The sequence below is a fragment of the Camelus bactrianus genome, chromosome 15, assembly GCF_048773025.1.
Source record: "Camelus bactrianus isolate YW-2024 breed Bactrian camel chromosome 15, ASM4877302v1, whole genome shotgun sequence".
Classification (NCBI taxonomy): Eukaryota; Metazoa; Chordata; class Mammalia; order Artiodactyla; family Camelidae; genus Camelus; species Camelus bactrianus.
Window position 1 is genome coordinate 67,683,091 of NC_133553.1, and position 18,620 is coordinate 67,701,710.

The window sequence follows — 18,620 nt, forward strand, 5'->3', positions numbered from 1 at the left end:
GTCCTTCATGCTCCACAGCGGCTCCAGCATCACCTGGGGCGGGGCCCCTGAGAGCAGAATCTGCTGCCCATTTCTGTCATTTACTCTAAGGAGCTAACAATCACATGACCTAGTCCAGAGATGGAGAAGCTGCTCAGAGCCTGTCTGGGAGCTGGCCTGGGACTTGGCAAGTATGTAGCATGTAGCTGGGAGCATAAGCGGGTAGAGATGTTGGGGGGCACTTCCTTGCTTAGTTCAAGGGGCCCTTCTCAAGCTCAGCCTACATCTTTCCTTGTGTTTAATATTTATTGAGCTATCACTCCTATGTGCCAGGCACTAGAGATACAAAGAGGATGGGACTCATTCCGATAAAGAGACAGGGAAATAGGTCATTTTAATGCTCTGTGGCAAATGCAACAATAAGACATACCAAAGGCGCTCAATGGTGGGCACCTGACCCAGCTGGGGAGGGGTCAGTAAAGGCTTCCTTAAGAGGTGCTTGTTGATGAGCCAGATATGAGAACTACCAGGAGGGATGCTGCAAGACCCAGATGACTCAGAACAAGTGAGACAGGAGTCAGATGCTCCTGGTGGCTGGAGAAGTGATGGGGAGAACACTGAATGCCAGATCTTCTCATGGACGCCCCGGCTCTCTCACCTCAGAGCTGGCCATCGCTTCCCCAGTGTTGCCGTTCCCATCGCTGCTCCCAAAGAAGTGCATTTGGGCCCTTCTCACTTCCAGGGTTTTAACGCAAGTGCCCTCGGGAGATGAAGTCCCCCTGATCCTGGTCTAGCAAACCAAATATCAAAAATCACAGTCTGCACCATACACCCTCCAGGCCAAATCCAGCTGGAGTTTCCCAAGTGTCACCTGAGCCCGATGGTCCTCAGTGGAAGCTTTGGCTCTAGAAAACCCACGTGTGGTGGACATCTGCCACTGTGCGGAGAACCAGTGAATGAATCCCTTCCTGTGTTTGGGGACTAACCTACCGAGGCAAGTTGGAGGTAAAGCCCGCCTCCCATAGTAAAAATGAAAATACTTTACTCAGATACTGTTCTTCCCAGACTCCCCTGCAGCTACTTGGCATGTCAAAGGTACGTGGCCTAGATTCTGTGAGTCGGATGTCCCTACCAGAGCCTTGGATCCCTGAGAATTTTCTGTGGACGTAGCAGTTGTAAATGACGGGCCCTGGGCCTCCATCAGGTTCACAGTCATGGTCCTGAACTGCTTCTGATCACAGTTCAGGACCATGACTGATTCTCTGGCAGTTGTCTTTCCAGCAGGGAGCATGGCTAGGGCAAATGCAGGGACCAGAGAGCATGACTTTGTTCAAAGGACAGTGAGTAAAACCATGTAGCTGGAGCAAAGGTTCTTTCACAGGCGCAGGGGAAGATAAGGTTGGCAGACCCCCAAACGTCCATTAAAGAGCCTGGTCATTATCTGGAACATTTGTCAAAACTATGAAGCGGACATTGGTACATCACTATTATTCAAATTCTAGACTTCACTCAGATTTCACTGCTCTGGTTTTTCCACTAACGTATTTTTGTATTTCAGGATCCAGTCCAGGATACCACTTTGCATTTAGAAACCAGTCCTTTATAAGGAGAATATTTACATCATTAAACGTGTTTTAGGAGCATCATCTGATAGCAATGGGCAGCTCGGTCCAGGAAGTGGGATAAGAAGGCACTTCCAGAACTTTCTAACTTCCAAATACACCGCACTGCCCAGTCTGATGAAGCTCAGCACCTTGAAGGTGCAGTTGCCAGGAAGAGGAAACGTGGGCCCCTGGAAGCATCTCTGTGCCTGCTCAGGGCCCCGGTGGGCCAAAGGTATATTTAGGAGGCACTTGAGGACGTCCACCCAGCAGTGCTGGCAAAGCTGGAAGATCTTCCTGCTCAGGTGACCACAGTGGGCTTATAATTCCAGGCAGGCAGTCAAAGAAATGCATGCTTGCCTTCTTTTCTGAAAGTCTAGTCTTGTCTCCCTTGCAAGTCAGTTTGATGTTGTGGAAAGAGAACATGGAGCACGGTTTGCAGAACCACGTGTGAGTAACTGAGAATCTCTGAGCTTCAGTTTCCTCACCAGTAAAAAGTGAGATATTGAACTTCTTCCATAAGATTGTTGAGAGGATTAACATTTAAAAAGTGTTCAGGAAGTGACTGGCACACTGTAGGCATTCAGCCATCAGCTCCCTTGACAATATGAAGGTGGGGTCTGGGGCCATCATTTTCTTGCATGTCCTCAACCTTTGGAAAGTACTTCACACACCAGTGATTATAATGTGGAGCTCACAAACCTAATGATCTCAGAAAGGGCAGATCATGTCTCCAGTTACAACATTCAGTTACTGAGCAAGTCCGTATTAGTCACTCACTAAATAGCAATAAATAGATACATGTCAGGCACGGTGCTAAGTGACTAAGACACAGTCTGTGTCAAGAATGGCAAAGCCCAGAAGAAAGAGATGCCTCCAGACAACTTTTACGCAGGTCTGATGCACAGTTTGACATAATTCAATAAGCAGAGTGCCCAAGGACACAAAGACTGGCTACTTGTGTTGGGGGCGAGGGAAGAGCTTCACAGAGAGAGGAGGAGGAGACTGGGGACTGGCAGAATAAGTAGGTCTTCCAGTAAGAGAGAGCGGGGAAAGAATGAGAGGGAAGAGAGAGACAGAGAAGCATTTTGCTCTATGGAAAACACAAGATGTATTCTAGAACCATAGGCTAGTCTTGGGGGGTTATGGAATGAGTAGAGGGAGGTGAGATTAAACAAACACGGCGGCTGGAATATGTCCACACAGGAAGGGCTGAGGGGCAGCTATCTGGAGGCAAGGGTGGGGCGTGAGACCTGACTGGAGGCTGTTCTTTTGTCCGTGGTTTAGTTGAGGTGGCTTGGGGAAGAGATGATGACTGGTAGTAGTGATGGGCGGGGCTGGGAGTGGGCATTCCACCCCTTCCCGGCATGGCCACGCTGGGAGCTATGTGACTGCTATGGAAGAGGAGGCAGATGTACAAGTGCTGGGGAGCCAACCACAATATCCACTACCCTGTCAACTAGAGAAACAGTCACTGAGGTGCAGAAAAGATTTGAGGCATTTCAGAAATGAACAGGCAGAACTTGGTGAGAAAGGAAGGGAAGGTGAGAGCTGGAGGGGCAAAGATGGCTCTGAGGCTTCTAGTGTCGTCACCTGGGTGAATGGAATAAGAACTCTGTTTTGTACACACGGAGCATAAGGGGATATCTAGGTAATGATATCCAGAGGTCAATATGGCTCTGGCTTTAATTAAAAGTCGTCTTCCTTGACTGGATAAGGAAGTTGTGGTGTATGTATACAATGGAATACTATTCAGCAATAAAAAAGAATAAAATAATAAATAATTCCATTTGCAGCAACATGGATGGACCTGGAGATCATCATTCTAAGTGAAGTAAGCAGAAAAATACCATATGATATCACTCATATGTGGAATCTTAAAAAAGAGAGAACACTAATGAACTCATCTTCAAAAGAAAGAGACTCGCAGACATAGTAAACAATCTTATGGTTACTAGGGAAAGAGGGTGAGAATGGATAAAACTGGGAGTTTGAGATTTTCAAATGTTAACTACTATATATAAAAATAGGTAAAAAACAAATATCTCCTGTATAGCACAAGAAACTATATACAATATCTTGTAATAACTTTTAATGAAAAAGAATATGAAAGCGAATATATGTGTATGTATATGCATGGCTGGGACATTATGCTGTACACCAGAAATTGACACATTGTAACTGACTATACTTCAATTAAAAAAAAAAAAGTCATCTTCCCGTCTGCAGTTTGCTTCAAAATAATCTGAGGATGGTGGGTAGGCTATAGGTGAAACAAAATTGACTATAAGTAGATACCTGAAGTGGGTGAAAAAGTAAAAATTAGCTCCCACTAAAGGAAAAAAACAAATCTGCCCTGCCACTCCTCAGGCTGGGAGGACAAACATAGGTAAGGCCAGCTACATTACCATGATACAATATTCCTCCCAAAGGCACGTTGCAGCTGAAGTGTCAAAACCACCCCCTTCTTGCGTGACTACTGCTTTCCGACTCCCTGGGAAACCTTGTTCTCTAAAATGATAGACCATCAGAAACTTTGCCATTTGAAATTTTATCAGTAAAAATGAAACACCCCTCTGTTGCCAGTAGGATCTAAGTCACGTTGACACAGAGAAGCAGTCTTGATTTGCAACCCAGGTTCAGAGCTTCAGATAAGGGGCTTCTGAACACAGCGTCCCCAGTTTATCCTGACTTTGCCCTTTCTAAGGAAATGAACCTGGGTCTACTGTGCAGCTCAGACCAGATGTTGACTCCTGCTTTCCTTTAAGCCTATCAAAACACTGCTCCTTAAATTTCTATCCTTCCTAAATTCAATTCCTGTAACTCTCTGCCTATTTGGCGAGACACCCCATAGTTCCTCTGTTATCTGGTCTCCTTCACTGTAATGAGTTAACCTGATTTTGTCAAAATACGGGTTTCTCCCTGGTGATCCTAGGCTGATTATGACGTAAGCAACAGAGTTATTGGCGTTCTTTATATTATTCTCTCCACTATTGCAATGATTCACATTTTCCATAATATTTCCAAGTTTTTAAAAAGCCGTCACCCCGTATTTTAATAGTGCACACCAGGACAGTGTTTGAGATCTGTGCAAGGCAGAATGATTACACCCCCAAAACATCCACATCCTAACCCCTGGCACCTGTGAACGTCATCTTACTAGCAAAAGGGACTTCGCAGGTGGAGCTAAAACCTTGAGATGGGAGAGTATTCTGGATTATCCAGATGAGCCCAATGCCATCAAGTGGGCCCTTAACAGCAAAGAGGCTTTCCTGGCTGTAGTCAGAGAGAGACGTGATGTTGGAAGAAGGGTCAGAGATGCAACGTTGCTGGCTTTGGAGGAGGAAGGGGCCACAAGCCAAAGATTGTGGGCAGCCTCTGGAAGACAAGAAAGGCCAGGAGACAAATTCTCCTCTAGAACCTCCAGAAAGGAGCGCAGCCCTGTTGGTAAGTTTGATTTTAACCCAATGAGGCCCGAATCAGAGTTCTACCCTACAGAACTATGAGATAATAGATCTGTGCTGCTTTAAGCCACATTCATGGTAATTTGATATAGCAGCAATAGAAAATGAATGCAAAATCACCCAGAGGAGTGAGGAAAGGCAGAAATGAGCCAAGGATGCCTGGGGCGACGCCAACACTTAAGACAAGAGGGGAAAAATGGTGAGTCAGTGGAGGAGACAGTAAGGGAGACACCAAACAGTAGAAAAGCCTGGAGAGAACAGCAAAGGAAGAAGCTCCAAGGAGAAAGTAGTCCAGAGATTTAAACTGCCTGTTCTTTAAAGTAAGGACTGAAGGAGGTTACACAGGCTTTCCATTTTAAAGCACGTTATTTTCTTGTTTGTTTCCCCTGTGAGTTCCCCATTTGTACATAGCAAACTCCTTCACCTGAAACGATCACTGTCTCCCTTCACGTTAAAAGCCTGAGTTTGAGAACTTTCACAACCTCAATCCACGTTATAAACCCATCAAGGTAATTACTCTGGTTCCAGAAGAGCAGGTTTTACCACATCATAAACCAGAAGGAAATGTAGCTATTTTTGTGTTAATTCTAGTTATTTGACTCTGCGGGACAGCCTGCCCCACGGGCGAGAGCAGCGCACCCAGGCTGGCCTGCCAGGCGGACCCAATCCCCGTATTTAAACACTCCGCCCAGATCTACCCCCAACCCTCATACTTAAAAGTCCCCAAATGACTCCTCATTAAAGTATCCTCTCTACAGACCTTCTCAGCTAATTTGGAAAATGGCAAATTATTTCACCCCAGTGAGACAGTTGATAGCTTGAGTATCTTAGAGAACACTTACATTCTAAAAGGCAAGTTTTACAAATGAAAAGAAACCCTCAAAGTGTAGATTCTCAGGCCTTAAGACTAAGTGAGGAACGTGGAGAGGAGGGTATTCTTAAATGATTATCTCATCACTCTCATCCAGTTTTGACAATCTGGGCCTAATGCCTCATTCTCACATGAAGGCCTTGCCATATGACTGTTTTCTCTGCCTGAATACCCCATTCATTCTTCAGAATGGTTATTTTCGTGGGGGGCTGTCCCAGATTACGTTGGCCCCTTCGGTTACAGGCCCCCACAGTACACCCGTACATCCTCTGAAATGCTCATCTCACCGGCAATACTTGTTCAGTGTCTGTCACCTTCTCCACTGGATGACAAGTTCTGTGAGGTGAGGACGAGGTCTGCCTTCTGCTGTGTTCACTGTTACCTTCTTGGTCTCCAGCATATGGCAGATACTCAAATATTTGTTGATAATCAAATAAATCAATGAAGGGGGCCAAGTGCTCTTACTCTGGGTTTACATTTCTACATTAGCGGTTCCTGGAAATGGTGACTTCAAGTTCCTTAAATGGGACTTAGATGGCAATTAAACACTGGGGCCCCTCAAAGCTAAAGGACCAAAACCACAGGGTTTCTAAAACCCACCTAATAGCCCATGTTCATCCCGGGTCTTGTCCAAAGCCTGAAGCAGCAAATAAACACAAGAACAAGTGGGGCAGATTTTCAACACAGGTGCCGAGACAACTCAGTGGGAAGAAAGGTTCCTCTTTTTCACAAATGGTGTTGGAACAACTGAATATGCACATGTAAAATGACACTGGATTCCTTCCTGACGCTGTACACAAAAATTAACTCAAGATGGATCACAGACTGAATTCAAGAGTCCAAACTATACAACTCTTGAAAGAAAACATAGCAGTAAATGTTTGTAACTTTGGGTTATTCAAAACTTTCTTACCAGTGATGCCAAAAGGCTAAGTGACAAGTAAAGCTGACTTTATCAAAATTAAAACCTTTTGTGCTTCAAAGGACACTATCAAAATGAAAATACAACCCACAGTACGAGAGAAAATATGTGTAAATCATGTATCCAATAAGGACTTGTATCCAGAATATATAAAGTACTCTTACAGCTCAACACTAAATGCCCAGGGTGGGGTGCAGCTAGGTGGAGACTGTGGGGCTGGGGGCGGGAGAGCGATGGCTAATCGGTATGACATTCCATCTTGGGGTGATGAAGACATTCTCGAATCAACTGTGCTGATGGTCACACAACCCTATGACTATAATAAAAACTCCTGAACTGCACGCTGCAAATGGGTGAATTGTATGGTATGTGAATTATATCTCAGTAAAGCTGTTAAAATTTTTAAAAGTAGGATAAAGAAATGCCATGCTATTTCAAAACATCACACGTTTGTTAGAAACCAATCACACATGCGTTTTCCCAAGCAGAAAGGAAAACACAAGTTTCTGTCTTCTCGGACACACGGGGTCCCGAGCTCATTCATTCTCCCGCGGGCCTGCGCAACTGTCAAGGGCTCAGTGCAGGAATTCCCATCCCGGTGAATCATGGGCCCACAGGCTTCTGGCATGGAAGTACCTGAATTCTATACAGCCGTGTATTTTTCTCTTTTAACAATAAACTGTCCTTGAAATACCACACAAAATATTATTTTCTTTCTGTCCAGCAGAGACAGATTCGCTCCGTCATCGGAAACTCATGGGGTGAGGTGTTTGGGGCAGGCCAGACGGCCAGGTGACCAAACCCTGAGTGTCAGATGCCGGACTTCTGAGCTCCTGATTTGTTCTCTCCCTGCCTCCCTTTCTCTTGTCCAGGTTCTTCAGCCCCAGGACCAAGGTCTAAATCCCCACCCCAACCCCCATTCCAAGAGCGCTGGGTGGGAAGAGAGAAAGGCACCTCCTGGCTCTGGGGCTCCCATCTGAGTGTCGTCCTCCCCCGACTCCTGAGCCACTTTACTTCCCTTCTTCACGCCCAAGGTGGAGCTTGGTTGGGGGTCCTGGAAGCAATTCCTGCCCTGACATGTCAGAGGGGACCAGTGAACGCACAGGGAAGGATTCCAAAAGAAAAAAAGCAAAGACTTTTCTCAAGTGAAAATGGCCAGCCTAGAGGGGAGTTCACAGCAAGCACCAACAGATACTCGCTGAAATGAATGAACAAGTGGATTAGCAAGATAACCAACACTCAGACTTTAAGAAGTCCTTGAAACACAAAAGAAGATGGGGCTGGGTCTAAGGATGACAGAAACACAGTCGCACTAGGTGCTGCCGCTGACAACCGCTGAGGGCGCTCTGGGGATAAACGGACATGGGAGTGCGGGTGGGAAGGTGGGTGGCTCTGCATCCGTCTGGCTTCAGAAAGTCAGAGAGCCCAGGTCACAGCTAGAACATCACGGTATTGGTTCCAGATTCTCTACAAAGGTGTCTACCTGTGGGAAAGAGAAAACCCATGAGTTAAACCTCACATTTCCAGGAGATTATACCCGTAATGCGCGCGTTGCCAAACCCGTGAGTTTCTGTGGGGAAGGGAAAGTGGGTATGGACAGGAAATGTCACCCGCCCAGGGCCACACAGTATCAAGGCGCAGAGCTGGAGAAGCCAGCGGTCTCACTTCCCTAGTTCCAGAATGCCTTCGAGGGGGAGTTAGCAGGAAGGTGCACCGTACAAGTCAAGTGTTTAACAATTACTAGCCCCTAACACTTCACAGAATAGGGGTTCCATCAGTCACGTATACGAGGTCCCTCAGGCTTCGGATTGTGGGGGTGCACTTTGAGGTGCAGAGCACCAGACCCATACTGGAGTCTGAAGCGGTAAAAGTGCAATAAAGGAAAACCACCAGAAAGCAGGCATCTTTCCCACCCTCTTCAGGAGCTCTTCTTGTTTGGTTACTTCTTCAGAAAAATCATCATTGACGTCCAACACCAGCACTGGAATGTTGAGCAGGGCCTCAGAGTGGAGCCTGGAAGAAGTGGGAACATTCAGGGAACAGGAAAAAAGACGGCAAGTTTCACATACTCACCAAGTCTTACTAACTCAGAGGAGAGATCTAAGGTCACGCGGCTTCCCAATGAAATTTCATGTAAACAGCAGTTTAAAAAAAGAATTCAATAAAGTTGGATGGAAAGATGAGGCTGAGATTTCTCTTTAGTCTTGAGACTTCTACTGAAGGTCAGAGCCCCAGATGTTTTAAGTGGACAGCACACCAAGCCTGGGGGGAGAAGGGACCAAAACTAGGAATGTCAACTTAGTAAACTGACAATGTCTAAAATTTTTCAACCCTTTGCCCTGAGCCAACGAGGTCATCATCACTGGTCACCATGTTCCATCCAAGAGGACGTCAAAAAATGAAAAAGCTGGAGAAATAGAATCTAACAAAAGGTTTCTTGGAATATCTAGATTACATCTAATTTTAAATTTCTAATTTGGATAATGCCTGACAATTTCAATACACTCTGAACATGCTTGTGGGGGTGCCATGTTGAACTTCCTGTATTGTAAAGACTGGCGGCAGGGTGACAGGGCGGCAGGGAGTCAGGGCGGCAGGGGAGCAGCGGGCCAGAGGGGCAGGGGCGCAGGACTGCAGGGAGGCAGGCCTCTGTCCGCTGCTGCTCTCTTTGCCACTTACGGGGTTGTCTTGTGGACAAGCCAGGCTTCGTGTTGACCATGAAGCTGCTCGAGATAGGCCAACTCAATTCCCTTCTCCTCCTCCCTGGCCCTCCGGCGCAGTCTCTTCAAGCAAACCTGGAAGACAATCCCCAGGCTCTGCTGAGCTCACTGCTGATCTCGGCTGTGACAGTGCAGTCTGGGGCTCTCAGACGCACTCGCCATGTCTATCCTGGGCTCTCTCGGCTATGACTTGCTTCTGCAGCCTTGTGTCCTTATTCAATCACAGGTTAGTGGCAAACATCATCCACCCGGGGTACCTGGAGTCACCCTTCTTTTCCCTCCTCCCAACCGCATCCAGGAAGTCACCGGGCTTTCTTTACTCTCTCCAGTTGGTTCTCTCCATGCCTCTCTCTCACCTCTGCCCTGGTCAGGCCCTCGTCACGTCACCGGGGCAGGGGCAGAAACTTCAGGCTCTCTGCCTCCTGCAGTGTATGGAAAGAGCAGCGGCCTTAAGGTCAGAAAGTCCAGGGTGAAATCCCCGTCTTCACCAGGAGCCTCCTCCTCAGCCTCCACTCAAACCCAAGGAGGCTGTGAGGACTCACAGGGGGAGGCATGTCAGGCTCCCAGCAAAAGCTGCTCTTTGCTCCCAGTTTTTCCACTCAGTCTGCCCTCCATATACTGCAATATACAGTCCTCCCTCAGGATCTGTGAAGGGGAGGGCTCCAGGACCCCCTGCAGATACCTAACTCCAAGGCTGCTCAAGTGGCTTGCAGGTGTAAAACGGTAGCCAGCTCTCCCCGTCAGCGGGGTCTGCACCTGCGAGTACGGAGGGCTGACTGTCATGGTCTTACTCTCCTGGCTTAAAACACTTTCCAGGGTCCTTACTGCCTACAGTTCAAGAAGTCTGAGTAACTTCACACTGACGATAGAGTAAGTAATCTGAAACATCTCTTTCACATCACATCATATCACTCACTCTGGGGCAGAATGTAAAACCTGAGTAGGTCAAAAGTAAAGGAAGTTAAAAAAAAAAAAGAGGTTTCAGACTAACTCTCCATCCCCCACTGCTTCCAGAGTGTGCATAATTCCACTCTGCCTTCATCTGATGGGAGAGTTTGAAGCATAGTGTCACCTTCTCCTTCACTGGTCACACAGGACATTCTCGGAGTCTGGCCACCCCTCCTAAATCCCTACTCTCAACTTCCTCAGCTCTTCCCCTGGACTCACTGCTTCAGCCAGATCTGACCTTCTGCCTACAGTGCAGACCAAGCTCTTTCGAATCTCAAAATTTTTGTTCTATGCGTGTGTTTTGCCGGAATTGCCCGCCTTCCTCCCTTCTGCCCGAGAAACGCCCCGTTATTCAACGTGATCCGTCCTGGGAAGAACAGGTAGCCGCGCCCACTGATTTCGGACTTCTCTCTTTCAAACACTTAAACCTTATCTCCACATGTACAATATTCACAAAGGTACAGACTCTGCCGTTTCCCTCTCATCTCATCTTTCCTCAAAGGGAAGAAAGTTATATAAACACATTTCATTTATGATCTGATGTCCAACTTTTCAAACTGATCAACACAGATCTAACGGTTAGTACTTCCAGCATGCCCTTTACATCTCTTTCCGCTGAATCAAGAATTGTTGTAAAACGTAGATATGTCCTTGTCCTAGGGACTCTGTAATTTAGTTAGGTAACAAGTAAAACGAAATATGCAAACCAGCAGATCAAGTGCTAAGCTGTGAGGCTTAGATTAAGTGCAGCGGGTCAGATAAGGGAGGCAGCAGTTGGGCTCCGGCAGTCAGAGAGGCGCTTCCTGGAGGAGGCGGGGGCTCCCCCTTTACCTCTGGTCCCCGCTTACTTAGCACCGCTCTGAGAGCCGGGGCGCTGTGCTAGCCCCGGACAAACACAGACCACTAGTGGCACTTCAGCTGAGTCGGAGGATGGCGGGAGGTCTACACGGGGTGCTCTGAGGGCGTAGTGCCTAGGGGAGACCAGAGGCGGGCCACAGTCCATCTTGTTCAGGGCTTAGTGTGGGGCCTGGCAGAGGACGCGGTGGATAAATATTTGTCGCACGTGTTCATTTAACGTTTTCATTTCTGACCCAGTCTATCTCCATTTACCTGGTGCTCCTACGTCCACCGTTTACATTTTTACATTCCTTCACTCGGAACCTCCTCTCTTTCCTTCTGTCTTCCTGCTGGACACCCTCATCCTCGCTGCTGACTGCAGCAAGACATCGCTCCTCGTTTCCTTCCCTCCCCCATCACACAGCTCTACTCCACTGGCTTCCAGCTCCTCAGTCCTCCACCCAAGATGACCGACAGTAGTGACTTGCTGTGCACTTTCAGAAACATTTTATGCATGTACACTTTCTTACCCCAGCCTTGCTTTCTAAAACACACACCTAAAAGGGGTCCTATCGCTCCGTTGTTTTGTTGTTACGTATCACTATAGTACTTTCTAATTCTTTTTCATGACTTCAGAGTTTAACAGGGCATAGATGGAGCATCACATATTCAGCCGGTCCCTACTGATGACCTCGTGGGTTGTTTGCAATAACTTGCTATTACAACCAACGCTGCCTTGCACATGAACCACAGTGCCGCGTGGGAGAGTATTTACGGAGTAAATTCCAAGGAGCATGATTAATAGGGCAAAGGTCTGTACACTTGCTAGTACAGACTGCCACACTGCCTGCCTCCTTAGAGGCTGACCAAGTCACATTCCTGCCTGCAAGGTAGCTTCAGGATTTCTAAACATAGCAAAAAGCTATCTAATTTTCCTCTCTGAGAAAAACATCATCGGCATTAATGAAAATGTATATTTTTAAAAATGTGACTTTATGTTTTCAATTAGACACAAGGGCAGAGCAATTCTTTTTATAAAAGCTATAATTATTCATTCATTGCTGGCAGGCAACATTGATGCTAAAGTCTCTCCTGTTAAAATAGGTAACATTTCCCTTTGCACTATTAATTGGCTTAACAGAGCAAACTTTTCTTCTTCCCCAGAAGTCTAGGCAAATTTCTATTTTGAGCATTTGGCATGATTCTTGCTTTATTGATATGGTTACAAGAAGTTCTATTTTTCACAAAATCCTGTACAAACAGTGCTTTATTCTGGTCCCACTTTACCTCAGTCATCAGAGGAAGACACACCTGAATGCGACTAGGAAAGACAGAGCATCTGGCCACGGCAGGGGAGGGGCCCTTCTGTCAACCCGCCCCTTCACTTACTGGCCCCACCCCCTTGAAGAGCTGCCGTGCGGACTGCATGGAGTCAGAGACAGCAACTGGACGGTGACTGCTGGTGGCTCTGGCCCCTGTGCCTCCCGAGCCCCACACGCAGGTGCCACTTGTCCCCAGGCCCCTCCCGCACGCTGTCTCCATGCCGCAAACACGGCCTGGCTCTTGGCGGCACACTGGCCAGCTACACTCTCTTGTCCTGATTCCACGGGGCACGGAGGCCCAGCCACTTCTTTTCTGATTTTTTAATTGTTGGTTCGCTTGTTTTCTACAGTTTAGGGCAGAGCAGGTGGGAAGGAGCAAAAGGTCCACCTCAGGCCCACCTCCTGCGCACCAAACCCAGCATCTCCTAGGGCTCTGCGCCGGTGGCGGAGCGCCTGCACGGCTTCCCACGGGGAGATGTTGCCACTTCTGCTCTGCCCTCTTGGATCTCACAGAAGACATCGGCGGTAACTTCAAGGGATGGGCATCGGCATCCCTGGGCTCCTGGCTCTAACGGCATCAAAACAGCACCCAAATCCCCATGCAGTCACCAGATGAATACATTTTTTTCTACCATTAAATTACAATACTCCCTCAACCCTTATTCTTCCCCAGCTAGAAGACCTCAATTAGTCTCTCCAAACAGGTGTATCAGCCAGACCATAACAGTAACAATCACTACCACCATTGTCATCACCGCTGTCCCTTCTAACAAAGCCATTCTGAGTATACACAGAGGTCAGGAAGGCTTTCTTGCTTTCCTTACGGGTCCCAGCGTCCCAGCAGGTTAGGTCAGGTTAGGAACCAGGAAGAGGCTCAGCCAGTCCTCTTGATTCTTCTCCTAAGGCTTACCCCTTCAACCTGCCGTTGTTTTCAACTATTCTGCTGGAAACCTGTCGCCTCTTCAACACCCAACCACAGTCGTCGCCCAGTTCAAGTCCACGGGGCTCTTACTCGTCCCTGGCCCAGGCCATGAGCCCTCCTGGGGCCCAGGACTTTCCTCTCGCCCTGAACCCTACACTCAGCTACTTCAAACCATCGTCTCTGGCAGGACTCTCCTTCTCCCCTAATCACTGACACCAATCCCCACCCCTACAGTTCAGTCACCTGCAAAACTGGCCTTGTCTATTCCTGCTCCCAGGCAACGAAGCTACTCCAAGAGTCATAAATAAGAGACCCAGCCAGACTCAACTTAATTCTTCTCACAGAAGGTTCTCAGCCCTCTGGCTTCATCAAATGTCTACTGGAGTTTCACTGTAAACCTCAGACCCTACTTATGTCTGTGGACGCTCTTTATTTCCTCCCATGATCTAGCTACTGCTCCACAATCTTCAGAAACTCCTGACACAAAGAGCCCCAATATCTGGCCCCAGGCACACCCAGGGCCCCTTGCCGGGCTGCCACCTTCCTGAGGCCAGGCCTTCTGCGAGGTCATCTCCTCTCTGGCTCCTGTGAGCCGGTGCCATGGGGACTCTGCCAGCATTTTCTGACCCTGCTCAGTCTGCTCACAGGCATCCTCCTGTCCATAGGGCTCAGTCCTGTCTCCAAAAACCAATGGTCTCTCTAGCCTGAACAGAGTTTTCCCTCCTAAGATTATGTGGTGTAGCTGGCATTTGACTGTATATCAGATGTATGTCTCACAAGCTGAGAGCAACACAATCTCTCAAAAAAATGTCCCCGCCTTGACTCAGAGTCCCACTCCAGAAGAGCCCTTAGAGATCACTAGTCTGAGACGCTGGACTCGACAGACAAGGGCCCCTCCAGGGGAAGGGCTCCCAGCGGCTGCCCACGGTCACTGCCTGCCAGCAGAGCCAAGCACCACTGCCACCTCCAGTCCTCAGTGCTCTGCCACAACCTCACCCTGCAGTGTGCTGGGCCGGCTCCACGGGCCAAGCCAGAGGGCCATGGGATGCAACTTCCGTGGTGCATCTCGCTTTAGCAGTAGCATCCTCAAAGGTCAGAGGGAGACTCTATGTTAGGGCAGTAACAGGATGATGTGTGGATACCCTCCTTTTCTTCCTCCTGACATGCTACTCAGGAAACCATCAAGACCACCACGGACTCTGATGACTCAGTTAGAAGGAAGGAAACGCTGAGGCAACTGGCTACAGGTTAGCTGGTCAGAGGGTCCAACCTGCAAACTGGGTGATAAAGATAATGCCCAACTTCCTCTGTGTGCTTCCTACTTCAAGAGGGACGCTTTCTATGCACGGTCAATTGCTTTAGCACTCTGCTGCAGAAAGCCAGTGGGAAAAGGGTGCTTACGCTAGAATGGGGGGGGGTGCTCACCCACTGCACACCGTGCTCCAGGGCACACCCACGATCGAATTTTTCCAACTGGAAAATCAGGGGCTTGGAGAACATCACCTCTGAAGTTTCATATGGCCCTGAAGTCCAAGGCTTTCGATTCTGTGTTACCTGGGGAGTAGCCTGGAGGTAGATGAAGCCATGCAATCCGAGCCGGCTGGCAAACTCCTGCAGGAGAAAAGAATGCCAGTCCTGATAGATATGCCATTCCATGCCACTGAGGGAACCGTTCTCAAAAAGATTCTTTGCAAAGATATACCTGGTTGGAAATGTAAGTGGGATGGGGGAAGGCAGGAAAAATGGAAAATGGAATGAAAGACAAAAGAGAGAAGAAAAAAATCAATAACCAACTTGTTCATGTCTGTCCAAACCACTTAACCTTTCTAGCTCATCAATCTTTTTCCCCCTTTTTCTTTTTTAATTGACATATAGTTGGCTCTTAACCTTTCTAGCTCCTCACCAAACTTGAAGAAATCTGAATTCTTCACCTATGTCCTTCCCTCCTTGCTCAACACTAAGATGAGAACAGCATTCAGACTAATAGGGGCCAAAATCACAGCTCTCCGGATGGATGAATCCACTGGAAGAAAAGGGGCGCTGAAAGAGACGTCACTGGTCGCTAACAATTTTCCCTGCTGGATATCAGTCAAAACAGACAGTAAGTGGTGCACGTCAACTCGAACTTCTGAGATTTCCTTATTATTATTGTAAGTAAGCCCCCGAACAAAAAAACCAACCTAGTATAAAGCATCTACCACTTTTAATTTAAGGACTTAAGGCTTCCACGCTTCTGGGCTGCTGAGCCATCCTCCTGTCTCACTGAGTGGGGAAGGAACTATGTATAAGTGGTGTCAGCCACGGAGCAGGAAGCGTGTCTTCTCCTGACCGCAGCATTACTGAGGAAGCAGACCCTCCTCCAAAGCAAGCACGGCTGGGCTCGTGCTTCCTCTCCTGCTGAGCTTCTAATCCAGACACAAGAGAGCTAACTCTTAAAAGCAAAGTGGCTTCCCGCCTTGCTTACTTCCACAACTGAAGGAGCATGTGGTAAACAGGACAGCAGAGCAGCTAGAACCCACTGCTTCAGGAGGGTCGCTTCTGCTTTCAAACCTCAGGCATCTTGATACAAAGCACAATTTACATCTTTTAAACAATGAATTCCAGTTCCTAAGGCAACGCTCAGCAACTGGCCACTTGTGGGAAAATGAAATTCAGAAACCTTGTGTGTGAACGGCTCAGGGAAGCACACACCACAAGGCTGCGAGTGTTGTGATAAGAGAATGGGTTGCAGAGGCACATTCCTGAGTCGAATCCTGGCTTCCAAAGTCACTAGCTGTGTCACCACGGGCAAGTCATCAGCCCGTTTCTTCCTCTGAACAAAGACAGAAGAGTAGACCCCAGAGTTGTGAGGACTGTCCCTAATACTGACAAGGTGCTCACAAGAGTGACTGACACACAGGACTCAAGACACTGTAGCTGTTATGATAACTACTTCATTGCCAGGCTATGTAGGGAGTAACCTGGGAGCCCCAGAAGCTGACCCTCCCAGTCTGGAATGGTTTAGCGAGAGTCTAGGTGAAGGTAACCAAAAAAGGAGGTGACTCTTTTTTTTCCCCCTGAAACGAGCTCTCAGTTATTGACTACTTACAGTACAGTGATTCCGTATCTTAGCTGGTAATCAAAGACGGTTACGTATTAAGTGAGAGAAGACACAATCTCTCTTCCAGGTAGCAAGAGGTTACTTTCATAATTCAGTTTCTGAAAAATGTTTTCAGCTTCTTCACAGGTAACATGGAAACTAAGATCTTACCAAGAGAAAGTAAATACCTATTAATAAGCCCCATTTAAAAAAGGGCCCTCGCCTGTTTTGAGGATGAGCCCTATTTCTCCCATGCTGCTGGTGATGGGGGCAGAGAGGGACTATAAGGGCGTGGTGCTGCCGCTGAGGGGAGGGAACCACTGCAGCACAGGAGAACCAGCTCGAGGACCTCGGTGTCGGGCGTCCCTGCTCTAAAATAAAACCACATGCTACTGTTTCTCTGAACTCAAACAGAAAAGGCTGAGATTTCTTCCTCCTGTCATCCACTCTCCCAAACAACCCAGCTGCCTCCTCCTTTGGAACACCTGTGACACAGCCTCAGGGTTCCCTGTTAGACTAAAGTCACCGTGAAGGCAGAGACTGGGTCTGCTTTGCTGACCTCTGGAGCCCCCAGGCCTGGCCTGGAGCCTGAACACAGGCAGCATTCAGTGAGAATCTATGCTGAGCAAATGAACAAATGAATAAATTTTTAAATGAGTGGAAAGGCTGTAAATTATCATCATGGATTAGAATGTGTAATTAGTTATACTCTTTGTCTCAAAAATGCCCCCTCTGAAAAAAAATATAGGATGTTGTAGATCCTTATAGTGCAATCCTCATCTCCTCCTTTACAAGTACATGTTAAGATCTTGCAACTTCTATACAAAATATTTCTACCTCTGAGGGGTCTCTCATGAGCCTGCCTCACTAAAGGGCTGGAAATCAAAAGACTGATGGTGAACGCTTCCAAGCAACACACATAGTTATACACAATGCATCTTCCTAATCTGAGAGGCGCGGTTTGGGAGAAGGGAGAGGAATGTAGGTAGCAGTATGGCCAATAGTTGAAAAAGAACCCAAATCTACAGCCAAACCATTTATAATTCATATATTTAGCTTTTAAAAAGAGCCGTCTCTCTCTTGGAGTCCAGAGAGAAGGAAGCCTAGCCTGGAGGGGTTGTTCTCATTTCTGGAATGGTTTTTAAGTAATGTTTAAAAAAATCACAAAACACTGACAAATGTACCCTCAGTTTTTCCTCCAGGAGGCTTTATGGGAGCACTAACAAGTAGAACTAGTTTGTCTAATTTGGAATTAAATGGGTAACCAATCTAGTGTCCTCAGAAGTGAATGGACAATACAAATGTAGCATCTTCTATTTTGTAACTCAGAGGGGCTTAAGATAGACCATCGTGCTTTAAGCCACCATTTCACTGACACAGGTCATTCATGGCCTTTAGATAAAAAACCCCCCAGCAATGTCCAGGTCAAGGCACCCTTACTTCACCTCCGAGTGGTGTAAACACAAGTCACAGCCTGGTCAGGTGGCAGAACCAGGAATCCCGGAGCCCAGAGGGACTAGCTCCTCTAGAACAGACGGGCTTAGCTCCCCAGCTAGCTGCGAGCCTTGACTGGCAGCGACTCCGGGGGGGGTGGTCCAGCTCAGCGCAAATGTGCAATTTCTACTCAGGAATCCTTTCTCGAAGAATAAAAAAAGGAAAAACATATTTCTCCTACCATTTTAGGAACACAAATTTTAATTCCGTCTGCTTTTTTCTCAAAGGTGATCACCAACCACCAATTCATTTGGTTTGCTAGAAGATACTCTGCTACTTAAGTGTCTACTCTATGCCTTTTAGCATGTAATGGTTACACTAGGTAGCTACCAGCCTGCCTCGACGTTAGAAAATAAGGAAACATAATCAGTGTCAATATGAGAAATTAAGTGCATTCAGTTTATGAGAAACACAATTTCCTTTCCTGACATATATGGGAACTCTGTGAAATTTATAAGTCC

General features: G+C 47.4%; 1 protein-coding gene across 4 annotated transcripts in view; it reads right to left on the reverse strand.

The window, feature by feature from the left end:
* Nucleotides 1–8,057: 8,057 nt before the first annotated feature.
* DGUOK (deoxyguanosine kinase) overlaps nt 8,058–18,620 on the reverse strand; it is a 30,826-nt gene continuing 20,263 nt past the window's right edge. The window contains exons 4-7 of one of the 4 annotated variants that reach the window (XR_012499024.1): nt 15,012–15,288; nt 9,517–9,632; nt 8,911–9,099; nt 8,058–8,320 (exon numbers count right to left, since the gene is read on the reverse strand). Coding sequence is in view for 3 of the 4 variants with exons in the window: in XM_074341358.1 (XP_074197459.1) it covers nt 8,282–8,320; nt 8,751–8,850; nt 9,517–9,632; nt 15,012–15,288 (532 nt within the window). In the remaining variant the exon portion in view is untranslated. Of the gene's footprint in view, nt 8,321–8,750; nt 8,851–8,910; nt 9,100–9,516; nt 9,633–15,011; nt 15,289–18,620 lie in introns of all 4 variants that reach the window. The other 3 variants (XM_074341358.1, XM_010952437.3, XM_074341359.1) reach the window with 3 other exon arrangements.